The sequence below is a fragment of the Phocoena phocoena genome, chromosome 1 (genome assembly GCF_963924675.1).
Source record: "Phocoena phocoena chromosome 1, mPhoPho1.1, whole genome shotgun sequence".
NCBI lineage: Eukaryota > Metazoa > Chordata > Mammalia > Artiodactyla > Phocoenidae > Phocoena > Phocoena phocoena.
In genome coordinates this window covers 45731326-45753786 of record NC_089219.1, presented here as the reverse complement: position 1 = coordinate 45753786, position 22461 = coordinate 45731326, and the positions used below count along the sequence as shown (strand labels likewise).

Here is a 22461-nt window from a genome sequence, read left to right as displayed (position 1 = left end):
AGGAATATATGAATTAATGCATGCTTGGCACATAGCTAGCATTTATATGACATTTATTATTACTATTCACAGCTCTTATCACAGATTTTCATTGTATGTTTCTTTGACTACCTTTTCACTGTGTCTCCCTCATTAGCTGTCAGCTCCACACAATAGCCTGGGCTCATCACTGAGCACTCAGCGCTGACACAGGCTAATCGCTGTAGAGGGAACAACTGAGGCCAGTATAACATCCCGAGGAAGCACCATTAATTCTGGGAGCAGCAGGGTGGGGGTTTGAAGGGGAATGATGGCTGAGCCAGGTTTTGAAGGATGAAGATGAGTCCTCCAGACTAAGAACACCAAGGCTATCTGCCCATGGCTGAGACTGGGGTTCAAATGTGGCTCCCAAACAGGCTGAAGCTAAGTGTCTGAATCTCATCTCCTCCTCCAGGAAGCCTGCTGGGACCCCTTCAGCCCACTCTGAGCTCCCATGCCGCTCATTTGTTCACAAGTTTTTGTGTTCCTGCTACATGAGAGGCACATTATTTTACATCTAAGGGTCTCCCTTCCTCCACCACACAGCAGGGTCCTTGAGGGAGCTGGGCCCCTACTTTTCACTGTCAGGACCAACCTCAAGGCGGTGCACAAACCCTTCACAAACATCCAGACCCCCAGGATGTCGAGGCTGATGGGGACCTCAGAGAACAACCAGGGAGGGGGAGCGCGTGGCCCAAGGTTACATGTCAATGATGGGGTGAAGAAGAGATTCTAATCCAGAGGTGGCCAAATGGTATACCCTAAGCCTCCCCACACTCTGAACTAGACCCTGACTGAGGCTGGCGCCGGGGGCCTGGGTAGCAGCATCTCCAGCTGTCCTCGGGTTCAAGGTGAAGCAGGGGGATCGCCACAGGGGGTCAGGAACAACGTGGAAGTCTGTGGGTGCGTGAACACATGCACAGATGCTCACGTCTGTTTCTGACCTTCAGCCACCCTGTTGGCAGCACTACCGGGGTGCAGAGCTTCACAGGGGGAACTGGGACAAACAGCTCCATCCTCATTCCCAGAGTAAATGAAGTTCCTGAGCCCCCTTGGGAGCTGCCTGGACCAGGCTAGAACTCAAGCAGAGGTTCCCAGCCTCCCACAGGGTACCAGCCCAGGAGTGCAGGACTCTGACAGCTTGTGTGGGGAAGAAGAAGGGTCTCCACTGAGAGAAACAGGACAGGTGACCCTTCCAGCACCACCACACAGGCACTCAATGCTCCTCCAACCTCCCCCAACCCCACCCCAGCCTGGCAGGAGGCTCACCACCTCATTCATTCACTCACACGTGCCGAGTGCTTGCTGGGTTACCCAGTGATGGGTGAAAGCAAAAACCATCCGACTCCAAAATGCTCACTCTCTACAGTGCCATGGGATACTGACAAGGGCCCCCAAACCCTGTAAAGCAGGGCATGTGGGTTATCTGAGGCCCTCCTTTAACCCGGTTTTCTTTGTCCCCAGTGAAGAGTTTGGTGGGTGGGTTTGCTTGCTTTTCATTAATAGCAGCTTTGGTAACAACCCCGAAAATGGTCTCCTCCTGTATTCCAGGGGAATTTGGAGAATTCAGAAGGAAACAAGGGGAGTCCAAGGAGATCTGCCATGCAGGCAATGATCCAAAGGTGGTGATCAAGGCCAGTTATACAGATAGAGGGAGGGGGTGGAGAAGAGATGTCTTTATTTGCCCCTGCCCCTTTTAAAAGGCTTTTCCCAAAAATGTCTTCAGAGGATGGTAGCTCTACACCCAGCATAGCACGTCTGCCAGTCTGTCCTGAACGCTTCTCCATTCCCCAGATCAAAGGCTCCCGACAGGGACCGCTGAGCACTTGGGTCTGTCTGGTGCCTCAGCATCTAATCTCAGCTGCAAAGTCCCTGTTAGGAGGTTCCAGGGAAACGTTCTCTGCGCGGTCACCTTGCAGAACACCTTTCCAACAGCCCTCATTTGGTCCTGCACGTGCTCTCCCAAAGAGGTCATTGTCCCCAAGAACCCTGGCTTCAGCCTGTCACACTCACTCACACGCACACCCCTAGCCTGTATCTTCTAGCAGCTCCGTGGCCCTCAAGCCCTGAACTCTAAGAGTTAAACACTACAGAGCCACAGAGCTCAGCCGTCAGGCAGAAACCGGCACACAACTCCATGGGGAGAGACACACACCCCCAGAATAGAATTCCAGACGCAGAGAACTTGCCGAAGACGATTCCACTCAACATAGCCAGCCCTCCTAACGGCCCCTGGGGCTTGTTTGGGGATTGTTGCTTATAATAAACCAGCCCAGGAGTTCTGTGATTTCTCCTTGCAAAGACAGCTAGAAAATGGCCCATGGAAAATGAGAGAGAAGATGTAGGACTTCTGACTTAAAATGGAAACTTCAGTTCTCTTTCGGGATCCCCAGCCTCCAGTCCCCTCCCCTCTGCCCCCAACCCGCCCCCAGCCCACCCTCCATACCCTTCGCAGGTGATTTCCGACATTCTGGATCATTGCTGCCGACACCCCGCTAGCTGTTCGTACCCTCCTCGGAGAGACACTGGTCACCTGAGCGACAGCAGGGCTCCAGCTCCAAATGAAGCCGGTCCGCCTCTCCTCGCACTCCTCCCCGGCTCCCGCCCCTCCTGAGCCAGCCGTTATCAGTTATCACCGTGTCCCGGCCTTTCCTCAGACTGCCCTCAGGCTGCCCTTCCCCTAGCGCCCCACACGGAGGCTCCGCGCCAGCCCGCCTGCCTGCCCAGTGCAGAGCACGGAGGGAGGCTGCCAGCTGGGCCACAGCCATGTCAGGGGGCCCTATGCCCACCCACTGCGCACCCAGCTGGACACTCACTGCACCTCCAGCCACAGCCAAACTTCATCACCCCCACTTCCAGCTCCTGACATCCCCCCCACAGGGACTCTGGCTCTGGGATGGCTCCCGGCCCCAGCCAGTGACACTGGCAAAACAGGCACTGGCTTTCCATCCGTCCACAAGGGGTCAGGCTGGAAGGTGACAGGAGTCTGGGGAGCTGCCAGCAGCCTCCCAGAGAGACACCAGACCCACCTGCTAGGACTCTTCACCCTTGAGGTGCCACCCAACGCTCCAGCCCACCGGCATCCAGCAGCTGCTGGCCAGCGATGGGGCACACGCCCCTCACTTCCTTAAAATAGGTGGCATGACTTTTCTAAAAGTGACACCTGCCAAATTCCACCCATCTGCACCACAGAGTTCATCCCCCTGGGCTCCCACCCCAGCCCCTAAAAGACTAAAAGACCATCAGGACTTTCCCTTCTCCCTCTCACTTCTGCAAGGCACATGGCGAGGCAGCTTTGACACTCACATTGGATTTCTCACGACAGGGCAATAAAATCAAGCGCTTGGTGTTTAAGAAAAGAAGGAGGGGAGTGGAATGCAGGCAGGGGAGCTGCGACGGACAAGTGGATGGCAAATAATAATGAGCACCTCACAATAACCCAGCACCCACTGTGTGCCAGGCCTCACCATGTCCTCATTCCAACCCCACCTGAAGGTTGCTGGGGGAGGGTAGGTTAGGTGCCCCAGGTGGCCCAGCTATTGAGTTCAGAGCTGTGCTGGAACAGAGGTCAGTCCAATTCTGAGGTCTCTGCCCTTCCCTCTGCCCCTCTAGTTCACTCACCACATCCCTAATAATGTCTCCTCTTGGGCCTAAGACAACTGGTTTCTGGGCCTGTTTCTTTCACTAATGAATGTGCTATGTGACTTTGGGCAAGTTTTCTCCTCTCTCTGGGCCGCCCTGTTCTAGAAGTCAAGGACTCTAATGTCCATCACTGTGAGCTCAGGCCTTGCCTTCAAAGAGTTTATGGTCTGTCAGTACTTCAGTGTCTACAAATGCAAAATTAAAGTCACGCCTTAAAAATGGCAAGATGATCCAAGGATGGCACTGAGGACTGGGGCAAGCTGGGAGGCTCTGTGGAGGAGGTAGTGCTAGAGCCGGACGGAAGACTGAATAGGCTGACGAGAGGCGTGAGGTGGGAGGCCTAATGGGAACAGAACAGGGTGCAGTCATAGGCAGTGAGGGCCCTCATCTTGCAGGAAAAAGCTGGGAGTCTATCGTGGAGGACCTTGAATGCCAGGCAACAAGGTTTAGGCATCAAGGAGCCTCTGAGGTTGAAGAACACGCTCAGTATGATAAAAGCCATGTGAGGTGAAGAGGACAGGTGTCATGAGACCTTTCTGGACAGGTAAGAAAACTGGCCTAGAAAGGGGATAGCTCAACTCACTGGATCCCCAATCTCACTGGGTAAGGCATGCAGTCAGGACCATTTCAGGGTCCTCACTATGCAGATGAGCGGATAGAAACCCAGAGAGCTTCTGGTCCCCAACCCTACCCTCTCTCCAGAGCTGTCTGGACTCAGACTCACTGGACTCAATCCAGTGTCCCCGTCTTACAGATGAACACATCGAGACACAGGGATGAAAAGTGAGCCAACCAAAGTCATAGAGCAAGGAAGTTGTCTAGAATCACCACTCCTGGCCTCAAGTCTAGAGTCCTGTCCACGCCACACCACAACAAGGCATAAAATATGAAAGACATCATTCAGTTAGACTTATGAGAAGACTTCCAGCAAGGCTGAATCAAGATACTATCAGGAACCAGATCTTTCTGCAGAGGCTCCTCCAGCCCACAAAGGTCTCCCTCCCCTTTGCTGTTTATTACAGAATTGACTCTGTGTCTCTTTAGCAGCTCTGTTTGGTCTGTTACTCCAATGAATATTTCCAAGGGTATCTGTCTCCCCTTTCCAACTCACTTGGGAGCCCCCTGACGGCTGATATCACATCTTACTCATCTCTGTGCCTATACCACGAGCTACCAGACCAGGGCCCTAAATGCAGAAGGTATGAAACACACCTGATGGATCATAGTCCTGGAAAGGCGAATCCAGAAGAGGTCTTAAGTGATAGCTAGTCAATGGTTCTCCAACTTCAGCCTGCATCAGAATCACCCAGAGGGCTTTTTTTTTTTTTTGGCCGCTCCAAGAGGCATGTGGGATCTTACTTCCCTGACCAGGGATCAAACCAGCACCCCCTGCAGTGGAAGCGCAGAGTCTTAATCACTGGACTGACAGGGAAGTCCCCAGGGGGCTTATTAAAGTACAGATTTCTAGGGCTTCCCTGGTGGCGCAGTGGTTGAGAGTCCGCCTGCCGATGCAGGGGACGCGGGTTCGTGCCCCGGTCCGGGAAGATCCCACATGCCGCGGAGCGGCTGGGCCCATGAGTCATGGCCGCTGAGCCTGCGCGTCCGGAGCCTGTGCTCCGCAACGGGAGAGGCCACAACAGTGAGAGGCCCGCGTACCGCAAAAAATAAATAAATAAAAAATAAAAGACAGATTTCTAGGACCTACCTCCAGCAGAGCTGCAGTAGAGCCCAAGAATTTGCAACAAGATCCCAAGTGATACTGATGCTGCTGGTCCGGGGACCACGCTTTGAGAACCAGTGAGCTAGGTCAGTCCTCCCATTTTAAGCTGGGGAAGATGAGGCCCAGAGGTTTTAAAGGCAGCAGTTGACAGTATATCACTATCATCGTCATCGTCATCACTGCCATTTTAGCCCTGTCATTTTAGCCCTTCTCACCTGCCCAGCACTGTACAAGCACTTCAGTTTGTTACCATCTCTGGGCCTCACTCTAAGAGGACAGTATTATGACTAATATTCTCCCGCAAAGGAAAGAACAGAGGCAGAGTCATCTGTCCAAAGTCACACAATTGATAATACTTAGCACCACAGCTTGCACTCTGATCTAGGTCCAGAGCCCAGAAGCTTAACCACCACTCTACATAACCTGCTTACAGCTTATGCTGACCAAGGAATTATCTAGAGGTTCTCAAATCCAGCAGGCTCATTTCCGGTGAGGGATGAGGTTGTGGTGCCCTCAGTCCAAAGGCCTGGTTCTCGAGTGGTCCATGACTGGAGGAAGATTGCCTCTTAAGCCCCACGAGCCCAGAGTATTTTCTCCCTCAAACACTTCTTTTCCCACATTACATCCTTCATCTGGCCCCACTGATGGGGCCTTCCTGGCTGGAGGACAAACATCTGCATTAATTCTTCAGGTCCATGTCCCAGCTCCACCTCCCACTCAGTGACAAAACACAATAAAACAATCTCCGCTCCTACGATGATGCTGGGTTGTCACTGTCCCATCAGACTGGGAGCTCACAGGGGCAGAGACCTCATCTGAGTCCTCAACACAGGATCTGCCCAGACCAAGGGTTTAGTGACCAAGTGATGAATGAATGAATGAATGGATGATTGGGTATAGGGGCAAATGAGGGAATAAGTGAGTGAATAAGTGACCGAACTCCCAGGAATTCCCTCTGCTGGACCTTCTAGCCTTCCCAGATAGGACCACAGACTCTCTAGGTGGGAGGGGACTTCTGATATCATCCACTCGAACTCCCACTTTCAGCACTGCCCTAGCCGAACCCCTCCAGGGGCCAGAACCTGCAGCCGTCCCATCTCCACACACAGGCCTAGTGTCCCAGCCTCCATTTACACACCTCTAAGACTGAAGAACTCACTCCATCTAAGGTTGCCTGGACGATTAAAGAGCTGTAATATCCACAAGGATGTTACCATTATCCTTAGCCATGAGGATAAGGCCATTACCTCATGACCAAGGCTCTGTGTCACCCAGAACAAGGCTGCTCCCCTAGCCCGTGACAGCTGGCAGAGACATGGGAGCACATGGCCTGTCCTCTACTGGCCCTAGTCTCCCTGTTCATATTTCTTTTTTTTGTTTGTTTGGTTTTTTTTTTTGTTTGCGGTACGCGGGCCTCTCACTGCTGTGGCCTCTCCCGTTGCAGAGCACAGGCTCCGGATGCGCAGGCTCAGCGGCCATGGCTCACGGGCCCAGCCGCTCCGCGGCATGTGGGATCTTCCCGGACCGGGGCACGAACTCGTGTCCCCTGCATTGACAGGCGGACTCTCAACCACTGCGCCACCAGGGAAGCCCCTCTTCTTTTTTTTTTAATCTTTAAAATTTTTTTAAAAATTTTGGCTGCACCACACAGCATGTGGGATCTCAGCTCCGTGACCAGGGATCGAACTCGAGTCCCCTGCAGTGGAAGCATGGAGTCTGAACCACCGAATCGCCAGGAAGTCCCAGACTTATTTCTTCTAATCCTCTCAAGTCATGAACAAAGCTTCCCACTGTTCCCTCACACATCTGGATTTTCCCTTGTTCCTGCTATTCCATCTACTCTGATGCCCTCTAATAACTCAACATCCAAACCCTCCCCCCAGTCAAGGCCTGGCTCAAATGGCATCACCTCCAGGAAGTCTTCTGGGCTCCTCCTAAGTGGAAATTACATCCTCCTCCTCTGTATCTTCACTCCCCACACATAAACACACAGCCGCAGTTCACAGCTCTTTATTTCTCTCTCACATTGCTTTTTCTCTTAAATTGGACTGACTTGTGCTCATTTCTCCTTCTTGACCTTGAACAAGCAGGTAGAAGGGATGGTGTTGGTTCCTCAGAGCATCCTGCCCCTCTCCCACCAAACACTCAGTTACTGGAACACAGTAGATGCTCAGTAAGCGTCTACAGAATGAGGGAGTGAGTAATGGAATGGGAAAGAACAAGGGAATGTGTGAGTGAATGGAAGTAAATCCATGTGTAAATGAATGATCAAATGAGTGAATGAAAGAATGCCATGCTCTCCTGTTCTCCAAGCTAAGACTCTCAGTTCCTTCTGGAGGCCCCTTGGGCTTGGCATGGCAGAATAAAGGAAGCTGTGGGATAAATGGGGAGGGGGCAGAAGGGAGGAACAAAGGAAGTAGGTAGTGATACCAGCAAGAGAGGAAGTAGAGATGACTTCATCGTTGCTTCAAGGCCAGGCACCCCCTTAGAACCACAGCCATTTATGGAGAAGCCGGGCAAGGAGAGCAGTGAGAAGCCCAGTGAATGGTCCAGAGGGGAGAAGATACAGCATGGTGGGGATGGAGAGGAGGGAATGCCTACAAGACGTGGAGGCCAGATTCAGGATGTGTAAGAGGAGTACTGGACTTGCCCAGCCAGCCCTGAACTCCCTCCTGCCTAGCGGCTCGAGTGTGCTCTCCCTCTCTCTCTCTCTCACCACCTCCTCCTGCAGGAGCTGAACCCCCTCCTTGGCCCAGCTGCTGCGGGTCTGAAACTAGTCCGACTTCCAGGATTGGACCCTTGCCAGGGAGTGGCTCACCCACGGGCTGGTGCTCCCCCCACCCCACGCCTGGCCTGAGTGAGTCAGCATTGGCTGCACCCTCTGGACTGTGAGTCTTGTGGCCCTAGGCACTGTCAAGGGCCAGCCTCCTCATCCTCGTGAGAGGCCTGCCCATCCCAGCTCAAATCCCAGGATGCCTCATGCCCCAGCCTGCCCACGCAAGAGCGCTGACAGGCACCACTTGGCTTATCCGGATCCTGCCCCTGGGGTAGAGGCAGATCTGCCTGGAGAGGGCGCTGGAGTCGAGGAAGAGCCAGCAGCAGGAGGATCTCAAGGAATTGGGCCCTTCCGAGATGGGGAGGTGGGGCGGGGGGGGGGGGGGCCTGCGAGCGGCACGGGTCTTACCCAAGTGGTGGGGCGCTCAGGACCTAACAGCTCGCAGAGCCGCGGCCGGGGAGCCTGCTGGGGACGTCGGAGAAGCAGGTCCGTGGGGCGAGGCTCAGCGACTGTGCATCCGAGGTCCTAGAGCAGACCCTGATGGGGGAGGCTGCGGGAAGCTGGAGGGAGGCGCAGGAAGCGGGCAGAGGCCCAGGCAGGAGCGGCCCAGGCCAGTTCCCAGACGAGTCTGGTCCCCTCCCCTCCTCTCGCCAGTGCGGATGAGGCGGCCCCGGGCTGCCGAGCAGAGCGCCAGGGCTGCAGGACGGGCGCCAGACACTCCGCGCCGCGAGGCGGCAGAGGCGGAAACGCCGGTGGCCGGACCTGACAGGCTAGAGGTGGAGCCAGGCAGGCGGCGGGGTGCAAAACCCGTCTCCCTGTCACTGCTAAACCAGCCCCTCACAGTTTTGAAAAGTAATACCTGCTAGTCGTTCACACCTTATTGAGCACCTGCTGTGTGCCAAACACAGAGCTGGGTGCTGGGATGAGGTTTTGAGCAGGACACACTGGCCCTGGCCTATGGACAGTGGTAGAAAAAAATGAGAATGGGCAGTTCAGAAGAGAGCAAGGAAAATGAATACCACTGATGATCTCTTCGCTCAGAGAGAATCACTGTTAGTATCTTCCGGGTATGTGCTTCCAGCTACCCTAGAGCTGAAAGAGGAAAATATGCTGACAGGGAGAGATGGGGACTCCCCTCCCCCTCCCCCATGTGTAAGTACACATGTTATGTTATATAATATGATGTGATCACAGGCATGAAGGAGCCGCCTAGAAGAATCTCCGTCAGTAATCACATTTGGGATACAGGCTCATTGGCAGACTTGGAAGAAACCTGACAGAGGATGCTGGTGGTCCCTGAAAGACAACTGTCACAGGAAGAGGAACTTGGTCCACACCAGGACCAGAAAGTGGGAGGGATCAGTCATTCCAGACACCTCACAGGGGCTGGTGGTTGAACTCACCCTGCCCCAGACTCTCTCAACAAAGAGAGTTGCCATGCTGAGCTCACCACACCTGGGGCCCAAGCAGACCTCTGGTGGGGACCCCTGGCTGGGTAACAAGATGAGGGACTTCCCTCATCATTCTGCTCTTGGAGCACCCTAAGGTGTGAGTGTCAGGACAGGAATGGTGGGCACCCCATGCTTGGGGCTTTGGCAGCAGCCTGGGCAATAACACAGGCCAACCTCTGGCTCTGCTAGCGGCATTAATGCAGGAGCCTCAACTCAGCAGGGGCCCCAGGTGCCAACAACAGCAAATGACTTCGAGACTGCTTTCCAAGTGCAGTGAGACACATTAGGGAACACCCAGAAACATATGGGACAGGTGGACTTTGCAGGGAAAGGGAATTCCCACACAGGCAGGATGGCTCTGGGCTGACATAAACCGTGGTTTAATTTTTTTTTTTTTTTGTCTGTGTTGGGTCTTCATTGCTGTGCACAAGCTTTCTTTAGTTGCAGTGAGTGGGGGCTACTCTTTGTTGCAGTGCACGGGCCTCTCATTATCGTGGCTTACTCTTGTTGCGGAGCACGGGCTCTAGGCACGCAGGCTTCAGTAGTTGTGGCACATGGGCTCAGTAGTTGTGACTTGCGGGCTCTAGAGCTCAGGCTCAGTAGTTGTAGCACACGGGCTTAGTTGCTCTGCGGCATGTGGGATCTTCCCAGGCCAGGGCTCGAACCCATGTCCCTTGCATTGGCAGGCAGATTCTTAACCACTGCGCCACCAGGGAAGCCCGCGTGGTTTAATTTTAATGAGACATTATTCGTAACCAAATGATGAATCCTGTAGATATTCAGGTTATCTAAAAAAAAAAGTGACCATACTGGATATACTGTTTTGTAATCTGCTTTTTTTTCTTTCAACAATTATCATAAACATCTTTCCATAATTTTTATTGCTACATAGTATTTCTTTCCTTATGGGGCTACTCAAATTTATTGCTTTTAATTACTTTTAATTTTTTTTTTTTTTTTTTGGCTGCGTTGGGTCTTCACTGCTGCGCGCGGGCTTTCTCTAGTTGCGTCGAGTGGGGGCTACTCTTCGTTACGGCGCACGGGCTTCTCATTGCGGTGGCTTCTCTTGTTGCGGAGCACAGGCTCTAGGTGCAGGAGCTCCAGTAGTCATGGCTCTTGGGCTCTAGAACGTAGGCTCGGTAGTTGTGGCTCAGGGGCTTAGTTGCTCTGCGGCACGTGGGATCTTCCCAGACCAGGGCTTGAACCTGCGTCCCCTGCATTGGCAGGCAGATTCTTAATCACTGCGCCACCAGGGAAGTCGCTACTCGAATTTATTTAACTAATCTCTTCCTGCTTGCTTCTGTAAGCTTTATTGAAATATTACATACAATAAACTGTGCATATTTAAAGTATACAACTGGATGAGTTTTGTCATATATGTAATATATATATATTTATGACAACATCACTACAATCAAGGTAATGAACATATTCATCACCCCCGAAGTTTCCTGATGGCCCTTTATAATCTCTCCCTTCTGCCCCGCACTGCCCCTCCCCCACACCCCCCAGGCACCAAATAATCTGCCTCTGTCACTCTAGATTAGTTTGCATTTTCCAGAATTCTGTATAAATGGAATCATATACTATGTGTTCTTTTTTGTCTGGTTTCATTCACTTGGCATAATTATTTTGCAGTGAATATATACTATTGCACACATCAGTAATTTGTTCCTTTTTATCGCTGAGTAGAATGTTATCTTATGGATGTACCACAATTTGGTTATTCATTTACTTATTGATGGACTTTGAGTTTTCTCTAGGTACTGACTATTATACAGATAAAGCTGGTATGGACATTCATGTTCAAATCTAGGTGTGCACGTATACTTTCATTTCTCTTAGGTATTTACCTAGGAGTGGAATAGTCAGGTCACATGATAGATGTAGGTTTAACATTTTTTTAAACTGCCAAGATTTTTCCAAAACAGTGGTATCATTTCACATTCCCACCAGTAGTGTATGAGAATTCCAGTTCCTCTATATCTTCACCAGCATTGATTTGGTCAGTCAGTTTAATCTTAGTCATTTCAGTGGATTCACAGCAGTATCACCGTGGGTTTAAGTTCAGTTTTCCTGCTCATTGATGTTGTTAAGGATCTTTCTGTATTTGTATTTGCCATGATCTTTGTAGCTTCTTTGGTAAAATGTCTATTCAAATCTTTCCCCCTTTTAAAAAGTTGGATTGCTTGTCTTATTATTGAGTCATAGGAGTTCTTTGTATATCCAAAAGAATTGAAAGTAGGCTCTCCAAAAGATATTTGTACACCCGTGTTCACAGCAGCATTATTCACAACAAGCAAAATGTAGAAGCAACCAAATATCCATCAACTGATGAATGGATAAGCAAGAAGTGGTATATACATACAATGAAATATTAATCAGCCTTACAAAGGAAGGAAATTCTGACACATGCTACAACATGGATGAACCTTGAAGACATTATGATTAGTGAAATAAGCCAGACACAAAAAGACAAATACTGTATGATTCCACTCCCTAGAGTAGTCAAATCCATAGAAGCAAAGTAGAATGGTGGTTGCCAAGGGCTGGGGAAGGGGGAAATGAGTTGTTTTACTGAGTGTAGTGTTTCAGGTTTGCAAGAAGAAAAATTCTGAAGATTGGTTGCACAACAATGTGAATATAATTAACACTACTGAACTGAACACTTAAAAATTGTGAGGGCTTCCCTGCTGGCGCAGTGGTTGAGTCCACCTGCCGATGCAGGGGACGCGGGTTCGTGCCCCGGTCCGGGAAGATCCCACATGCCGCGGAGCGGCTGGGCCCGTGAGCCATGGCCGCTGAGCCTGCGCGTCTGGAGCCTGTGCTCCGCAATGGGAGAGGCCACAGCAGTGAGAGGCCGGCGTACCGCAAAAAAAAAAAAAAAAATTGTGACGCTGGGGAATTCCCTGGCCATCCAGTGGTTAGGACTCTACACTTTCACTGCCAAGGTTGGGGTCTCAATCCCTGGTCAGGGAACTAAGATCACGCAAACAGCGTGGTGTGGCCAAAAAAACACAAAAACTCATGAAGTTGGTAAATTATGTTACGTATATTTTACCACAGTTAAAAAATGTTTTAAATAAGAGTTCTTCACATATCTAATAAATACAGTCAGCTGCTCCATATCTGTGAATTCTGCACCCGAAGACTCAACCAACTGCAGATCAAAAACATTCAAAAAAAAATTCCAGAAAGTTCCAAAAAGCAAAACTTGAATTTGCTGCCTGCTGACAACTATTTACGTAGCATTTATATTGTATTAGGTATTATAAGTAATCTAAAGATGATTTAAAGTATATGGGGGTGGGGGAGGGCTTCCCTGGTGGCGCAGTGGTTGAGAGTCCGCCTGCCGATGCAGAGGACGCGGGTTCGTGCCCCGGTCCGGGAAGATCCCACATGCCGCGGAGCGGCTGGGCCCGTGAGCCACAACTACTGAGCCTGCGCGTCTGGAGCCTGTGCTCCGCAGCAAGAGAGGCCACGACAGTGAGAGGCCCGCGCACCGCTATGAAGAGGGGCCCCCGCTTGCCACAACTAGAGAAAGCCCTTGCACAGAAACGAAGACTCAACACAGCCAAAAATAAATAAATAAATTTATAAAGTACATGGGGGGATGTGCCGAAATGTAAAATCCTACGCCATTTTATATAAGGGACTTGAGCATCCACAAATCTTGTTATCCACAGGAGTCCTGGAACCAGTCCTCTGAGGATACTGAGGAGGACCATATTGTCAATTGTCTTTCATATCGGTCTATTGCTAAGATTTCACATGTACTGATGCTCCTTCTTTCCAGCCTTTTCATTATGGTGGGTTTGTACCTTTTACTTCCTTTACTGGCCTTTTAATGGACTCTTGTTAATGAGGGGACATTTTAAAAATAAATTAAAATGGTCAGTCCACCATCTCAAACCCTGAGTTAGTAATAATATTAGTAAAATATCCTAAGATTATGTTTTTGTTGTCTTAAAAAAAAACATGGCATTACATTGTTGTTTCCATTTGAGCTGACAGCCAACAGAAACTCCTAGCCCTATCTGAATTCCTATTAATCTCTGCATTCTGTTTATAAGGTTGATAGCTGGGCACAGACCATAGGACTTTACTTTTATTTCATCATGTTGGATTTGTCTGGGTTCTAGTCCAGGACCTATTTGTCTTTGATTAACTTGTTTGTTTTTTAATAACTCTCAGATGTGCAGAACTGGATTAATGATAATACTTGGCTCAAGACACCATGGCTATCTTTTATACGTATTTATTATTCATTTGTTCATCCATTTATTTATTTTTTAATGAATAGACTATTTTTTGAGCAGTTTCAGATTTACAAAAATATTGAGCGAAAAGTACAAAAAATTCCCACCTGCCCCCTCCCTCCCTCAGTTTTTTCCCCCATTATTAACATCCTGCATTGGCAGAACAAGTTGATGAGCTAATACTGATAAATTATTATTGACTAAATTCCACAGTTTACATTAGGGGTCACTCTTTGTGTTGTACATTCTGTGGGTTTTGACAAACATCCATTTGTCTGTTTGTTTACTTATTTATTTACTTTAAGACTTCTTGGGAACTTCCCTGGTGGCGCAGTGGATAAGGCTCTGCACTCCCAATGCAGGGGGCCTGGGTTCGATCCCTGGTCAGGGAACTAGATCCCACATGCATGCCACAACTAAGGAGCTGGCAAGCCGCAACTAAGGAGCCCACCTGCCGCAACTAAGACCCAGCTCAACCAAATAAATAAATAAAAAGACTTCTTAAGAGCAGTTTTAGGTTTACAACAAAATTGAGAGGGAGGTACAGAGATTTCCCATATACCCCTATCCCCACACATGCATAGCCCCCTCCATTATCAACATCACTCACCAGAATGTACCATTCTAGTAATGTACCATTTTTACCAAGGATGAACCTACAATGACATATCATAATCACCCAAAGTCCATTGCTTACCTTAGGGTTCACTCTTGGTGTTGTACATTCTATGGGTTTGGACAAAAGTATGATGACATATATCCATCATTAAAATATCATACAGAATATTTTCACTATACTAAACATCCTCTGTACTCTGCCTATTCATCTCCCTACTCCCCAGCCCTGGCAGCCACTGTATTTTATTGCCTCCATAGTTTTGCCTTTCCTAGAATGTCATATAGTTGGAACCATACAGTACGTAGCCTTTTCAGATTGGCTTCTTTCGGTTAGTAATGTGCATTTAAGATTCTTCATGTCTTTCATGACTTGATAGCTCATTTCTTTTCAGTGCTAAATAATATTCCATTGTCTTGATGTACCAGTTTATTTATCCACTCACCTACTGAGGGACATCTCTGCTGCTTCCAAGTTTTGGCTACTATGAATAAAGCTGCTATAAACATCAGTGTGAAGGTTTTTGTGTGAACATAAGTTTTCAGCTCCTTTGAGCAAATATCAAGGAGTATGATTGCTGAATTATGCAGTAAGAGTATGTTTAGTATTGTAAGAAACCAAACTGTCTTCCACAGTGGCTGTACCATTTTGCATTCCCACCAGCAATTGATGAGAGTTCCTGTTGCTCCACATCCTCCCCAATATTTGATGTTGTCAGCGTTATGGATTTTGCCAAATCCAAAAAAGTCTTTGGATTTGCCATTCTAATAGATGTGCAGTAGTATCTTGTTGTTTTAATTTGCATTTCCCTGATGACATATGATGTCGAGATTCTTTTCACATGCTTATATGCTATCTGTATTTCTTCTTTGGTGAGATGTCTGTTAAGGTCTTTGTCCCATTTTTTAATGAGATTGTTTTCTTATTGCTGAATTTTAAGAACTCTTTGTATATTTTGGATAAGTCCTTTATCAGATGTGTCTTTGGCAAATATTTTCTCCCAGTCTGTGGCTTGTCTTCTAATTCTCACCAATTTATTTTTAATAATATAATCAAGACCTGTGAACCCACCACCCAAATTTTAGGACATTAGTGATAACTTTCATCTATCTATATTGTCTTCCTCATCCCATGTCCCTCCCCAGCTCAGGGAATCACTATCCTGAATTTTTTTTATTAATTAATTAATTTATCTTTTAGCTACACTGGTGCTGCACGCGGGCTTTCTCTAGTTGGGCCGAGTGTGGGCTACTCTTCGTGGCAGTGTGTGGGCTTCTCATTGCAATGGCTTCTCTTGTTGTGGAGCATGGGCTCTAGACACGGGGGCTTCAGTAGTTGTGTCACGTGGGGTCAGTAGTTGTGGCTCATGGGCTTAGTTGCTCTGTGGCATGGGGGATCTTCCCGGACCCAGGGATCAAACCTGTGTCCCCAGCATTGGCAGGCGGATTCTTAACCACTGCACCACCAGGGAAGTCCCTACCCTGAATTTTGTATTTATCATTCCCTTGCTTGGAGGAGGAGGTTTGTTGCTGTTTTCCTATTACAGATTGCTGTTATGAATATTCTCCTACATGACTCCTGGTGCAATACAAGGAGTATATACCTAGGAGTGGGTATATACCTGCTAGAATTGCTGGGGTATAGGGTATGAAAATGTCCAAAGTTACAAAATAATAATAACTTGTTTTTCAAAGTGGTTGTATCAGTTTGTGTACTCACAAGTGACACGTAAGCAATCCCATGATCCACACTCACTGCAATCGTCAGGCTTCTGATTTTGGCCAATCAAATGTTGTAAAATGACATTTTGTTGTTGTCTTGACTTTTGTTTCCATGATTACTAGTAAGTTGAGCATCTCTTCAGTTGTTTATTGGCCATACATGTTTCCTTCTCTAAGAAATACCTAGCCATATATTTCTTTCACATTTTTTTTTCTTTTTTTGTGGTACGCAGGGCTCTCATTGTTGCGGCTTTCGGCCTCTCCCGTTGCAGAGCACAGGCTCCGGACACACAGGCTCAGCAGCCATGGCTCACGGGCCCAGCTGCTCTGCGGCATGTGTTTCTTTCCCATATTTTGATTAGGCTTGCTTCTCTTTCTTACCAATTTTGCATGTTCTTAATACTTATCTTTTAGCTACTATATGTATTGAAAATATGTTCTTGTGTTTGTAGTACTTTACTTCCTTTAAGATTTCTTTTGAGAAAAAGGAGTTCTGGGTTTTAATATAGTCAAATACATCAGTGTTTTATGGTTAGTGTTTTTTAAAAAAATTTTTTTAATTTATTATTTTTAAAATTTATTTAATTAATTTATTTTTAAAATTTTATTTATTTATTTATTTTACTGCATTGGGTCTTTGTTGCTGCGTGCAGGCTTTCTCTAGTTGCGGCGAGCGGGGGCTACTCTTTGTTGCAGTGCACAGGCTTCTCATTGCGGTGGCTTCTCTTGTTGCAGAGCACAGGCTCTAGGTGTGCGGGCTTTAGTAGTTGTAGCACGCAGGCTCAGTAGTTGTGGCTCGCGGGCTCTAGAGCACAGGCTCAGTAGTTGTGGCCCACGGGCTTAGTTGTACCACGGCATGTGGGATCTTCCCAGACCAGGGCTCGAACCCATGTCCCCTGCTTTGGCAGGTGGATTCTTACCACTGCACCACCAGGGAAGTCCCATGGTTAGTGCTTTTGAGGTCTCTTTAAAAAACTACCCCAAAGTCAGAATGATGTTCACTTACATTTTCTTCTCAATGTTTCAATGTGTTGCTTTGGACCTTTAAGTACTTAACTCATTTGAAATTGACATTTTGGTAAGAAGTTGGGTATGAATTGTTTCATTTTTCCATATCTACAACTAAGTTGTCCACTTCCACTTATTGAATAGCCCCTCTTTCCCCCCTGGGGAAACTGAGGCAAGAGAGATTCAGCAATTTTCCCAAGATCACACAGCTAGTAAGTGTCAAAGCCAGGATTCAAAGCCAGGCAGCCTGGCTCTGGAATCTGCCATAGTCTGAACCATGCTGGTAACTGCCTTTTGCTTCCGTCACGCACATTAAATGCAGAGGAGTTCTATGTCAGGCTCTCAATTCTATTTCACTGGTCAATTTGTCCATTCCTGAGCCTACCCACACTGTTTTAACTATTACAGCTTTATAACAAATACTGATACCTGGTAGGGCAAGTCTACCCACCTTATTTTTCTTCAGAAAGGGCTTGGCTGTTTTTTGGATCTTTATCTATATCTATATCTATCTATCTATAGATATAGATAGATATAGATAGATAGATATAATTCCATAGAAATCCCTGTTTGAACATTAGAGTTGCATTAAATATATTTATATATTAATATATTGATTTGGGGACAACTGATACCCTTATCAATGTTAAGTCTTTGCATTTAAGTAGTCTTATATGTCCCTTGGTTAAGTGTTAAAAATCTTTTCCATGTTAGTCTTACATATCTTTTTTTCCTTAGACACTTTATTCCTTAGATATCTCTCTTGCTACTAGGGTCTTTCTTATTACATTTTCTTAACCTGGGGTCCATGGTCACCAAGGCATGCATGGCTGAGCTCCAAGAGCTCTGTGAAACTTCTGAAACTGTATAGGCATTTTGTGGATGTACATAACTTCCATCAGATTCCCAAACAACAATTGCGAAGAGTTCTAAATGCTTCTTACGTGCCAGGCACTCCCCTGAGCACTTTACAAGTCCCACAACCACCCAGGGAAATAGATGCAGTTATTCCCCCATTTCACGGATAAGGACACTAATTCTCAGAGAGGTTAAGTACTTTGCCTGAAGTCACACAGCTAAGAAATTAATGGCCAGCATTCAAACCCAGGCTGTCTGACCCAAAAGCTATACACTGAACCTCCGTAATCTGTAACTTCCAAAGAGGTTGAGGACTTCTGCTCCAGGCTAAGGTACCTGGTCCCCCTGGGCTCCTGTCTGTCCATCTATAAAATGGGTAGATGAGGGTTACTGCTCCACCTGCTTCTCAGGGCTGTTTGGAGAGACAGCTGAGGCCATGGATGGGAAAGAGGCTCTGTAAACCGCAAAATGCAGCACATGAGGCAGCAGGGGTAGTAGAGAAGGCAGGGGCTCAGGCATCTCTCCCACCACCAGTCACCTTCCCAGGTGGCCTCTTCCCAGGAGATGGAGGACACCCCGGCTGAGCTGGGGAGGGGCTGTCCTGCCTGAGCACCCACTCTGCACCAGGCCCTCTGTTGAGGTGGGGATGCAGAATCAGATGTGATCCCATGGTGGGGAGGTCCGACCATAACAGGTGATGACAAGTGGTGAAAGTGCCACGGCGGAGTTAGGCCTGGGGGTGACATAATCACAGAGAGGCGCCTGGTCTAGCCTGGGGGAGCCAGGGAAAGTTTCCTGGTGGAAGTGCCTATGAGCTGTCCTTGTACCACCCTGGCCAGGTGCCCTCCTCTAGATGACCATCCGCTGGCTTCCCTTAGGGCCCCCTCCACTGTCCCCTTTGGAGCAGCCATGTCAGCTTCTGAAGATGCTCATTCGTGGTGCCACGTCTCTGCCTAGGTCCCCTCAGGGACCTCCGCCACTGTTACCACAAAATCCATAGCCCTCCTGTGGCCTCTCCATCAGGCACCTGCCCCCACTTCCTGGCCTCACCCTGATACTCTTCACACCCCAACCCCACTGATTTTTTGCAGACTCACCAGCTCTTCCTGCCTCCTGACCTCAGTGCCTACAGCGTCCCTCTTCCACTCTCTCCCTGAAGGGCTCATTCTCATCCCTCGGGTCCCAGCTTAAATGACACCTCCTCCGAAACACGTTTTCTGACCACCCCATCTAAAGAAGGTCTTCCCTGGGCTTTCTAGTCTCTGTCTCAATCCCTAGTTGATTTCTTTCATAGCTCTTACTATAATTTCCAATTATTTTGTCCATTTGTTTTTCTCTCTTCTCTCCCTCCTATTCCTTCCCATTACAAATGCGTCATGAGGGCAGGGGTCGTGACTGCCTATTCTTGGTAGTCTCCTCCGTGCCTAGGTACAGCAGGCACTCAATAAATATTTGTTGGATGAATGAATGACTTAGTAAACAAATAAATGAATCAACTAGATCTTAAAAGACCTAGAGCTGTGCTGTCCAATACAATAGCCACGAACCACTTGTGGCTATTTAAATGTAAATAAATTAAAAGTGAATAAATTTAAAATCCTATTCCTCAGTTGCACTAGTCACATTTCAAGTGCTCAATCTCTACATGTGGCTCGTGGCTACTGTATGGGGGTATTTCCATCATTTCAGAAAGTTCTATTGGACCGCGCTGCTCTGGACGACCTTAAAGGCAGAGAAGGTGGACAAGGGCATTTGGAGCAGAGGGCACAGCATGTACCCAAACCTACAGGTGAGAGAGAGCATGGTGACGCCGTGCTCTGGAATGAAGAAGGGGGCACATGGCTCCATCTTTGCACAACCCTGTTTGCTGTTAGAAAGTTTGGCTTAAAGTAGAGAAGAATGTCAGAACTGGGAGAGTTCTAAGAGACAGCTGGTCCCATCCATTTCTCTTGTAAGTGGAGACTGTGGCCCAGAGAGAAGAGACTTACCCAAGGTCACAGAGAAAGTCACATGGATGGGGCGGGAACCCGGGCCTCCTGACTCCCAGTGCCTTAGGAGTCAGTTTCCCCTGACCAAGTTCATGGACCCCTCTCCCCTCCTTCCTGGCCCCTCTCCCCAACCACAGCCAGGCCACTGAGCCTGGAGAGCACCCCAGGCCCGTCCTGGTCCTTGGCACTCACACTGGCTGCTTTTATTCCTCCTTAAACATCACAAACCCTTCCCCTCCCCACCCCCAGCATCTGACCCCTAGAAATTTTAGACATCCCAAGGAGAATAGCTGCTTATAACCATTTGCTAATTACGTGTATGGATGTCAATTAATTCATTTAGCTAATTACCCACTCGATGGGCACCACGCACCAAAGAACTATAAAAGACAGGCATATGGTGAGAGAGGGGGGCGACGGCGCTCACTCAGCATGCCGGGGTTGGGGAGGGAGGGCACCAAGGCTGCAGCAGCTCCCCACCCCAAGATGAGAGGAGGGAGGCAGCTTAATGGCTGGGGGGACGGAGCTGCTGCTGCCGCTGCCATAAAGCATACTTACGGCTTTCCACTAATAGTTCTGGGAAAACACACGCACACACCCACACACACTCATGCGCACAGAGAAGCACACGTTCGTATATGCACATTTCTGTTTACACACACATTTACGTGCTCACAAACACAGCATGCACATACCCATAAGCACAGTACACATGCACACACGTGGACACACGGACACGCGGGGTCATGTGGAATCAATGCACATTTTCTTCAAGTCCTACCTTCATTGGAGGCTGGAGGGTGGGAATTCTCTCTTACTGCACCCAACTTTAATGGAAAGCACTGTGCTCAGCCTTTCCACATAAGTTATTTCATTTAATCTTCACATAACTCCACAAAGAATGAGTTATCTTCACTTCACAGATGAGGAAACTGAGGCTCAGAGAAGCCAAGACACTTGCCCAAGGCCACACAGCTGGTAGTAGCAAAGGTGAGGCTAATCCCTACACCTCCATGACCACAAGCAGCAGGGGTCAGGGGAAGGGAAAGGGGGGTTTTCTTCTTTTCAACATATATTTTAAACATTTATTTATTTTTTAAATTTTTAAAATTTATTTATTTTGGCTGCTTCGTGTCTTAGTTGCGGCATGTGGGATCTTTAGTTGTGGCACGTGGGATCTTTCAGCTGTGGCATGCGAACTTCTTAGTTGTGGCATGCATGCTGGATCTAGTTTCCTGACCAGGGACTGAACCCTGGCTCCCTGCATTGGGAGCGCCGAGTCTTACTGGACCACCAGGGAAGTCCCAGGCAAGGGGGGTTTTCATCTGTTTGCAATTGGTGGAAACAACCAATTGTTTCTCGGGAAAACAACCTCTTTTAGGGGGACCAACTGCTTAAGGAGTGCCACAAAGATGAGAAGTGCCACAAAGTGCCACAAAGATGAGAAGAAAAGTTGAACACTGATGAGAAAGAGCATTGATGGGAGGAGAGGGAGGCACACACTTGAGACTCTACCACAAATGTCATTCTCACTGGGAAAGGGATCTCCTGTCATCCTCGGCTTCGTCCCGTGAGTCTGCTCTGAGGCTACCTCTGTGCCAAGCCTGGCATTTGGGACACAAGGTAAAGATCTGAGCCCACAGCTCGGTGAGGCAGACAGAGGGACATAGGCTCTCACCAGAAGAGCAAGCATTCAACCTGGCTCTCTGGATCGAGAGCCCAAACTTTCCCCATGTTCCACGCTCCCTCTTTCTTCCTGCATTCCAGGGGCTGGGCCCCAAAGCGTAAGATGAACCCCTTGACTCCCTGCAAAGGGCTGTCGCCTCCTCTCTCAGGCCTTCTCCCTGAGGTCCTGCCCTGGTCCTTCACACCCTTCGTCATCCTCATAATGATGGCAGGGTTTGGCCACCCCACAAAACAAGAATGAAAGTTTCTCCAATTTTAGGGAAAAACAAGAAAATTCTCCAACACCCCTCTTCCAGGGTCTCCGTTTACCAATTCTCATGTCCATTGACCAAAGTAATAATAGGAGACCACAGTTAGGTGATTCATTTATCCACCTATTCGATAAACACTTCAGAGAATTCCTCTGGGCTAAGACTGTATGGTTTCAAACACTCTTTTAAGCCAACAAACAAACAAAACTTGCAGCTTCTGCAATTTCTATCAGTTAAAAGTCTTTCTGTTAGGGCTTCCCTGGTGGCACAGTGGTTAAGAATCTGCCTGCCAAGGCAGGGGACATGGGTTCGAGCCCTGGTCTGGGAAGATCCTGCATGCCACGGAGCAACTAAGCCCGTGCACCACAACTACTGAGCCTATGCGCCACAACTACTGAAGCCCAAGCACCTAGAGCCCGTGCTTTGCAACAAGAGAAGCCACTGCAATGAGAAGCCTGCACACCGCA

The 22461-nt window shown here is 48.5% G+C and overlaps 1 protein-coding gene across 1 annotated transcript in view; it reads right to left on the bottom strand.

Moving 5' to 3' along the window:
• The window catches only part of ACOT11 (acyl-CoA thioesterase 11), a 107094-nt gene that overhangs the window by 42926 nt on the left and 41707 nt on the right, over nucleotides 1-22461 (bottom strand). The window contains exons 2-3 of the mRNA XM_065883487.1: nucleotides 8808-8926; nucleotides 8392-8504 (exon numbers count right to left, since the gene is read on the bottom strand). Coding sequence (XP_065739559.1) covers nucleotides 8392-8504; nucleotides 8808-8926 — 232 coding nt within the window. The remainder of the gene's footprint in view (nucleotides 1-8391; nucleotides 8505-8807; nucleotides 8927-22461) is intronic.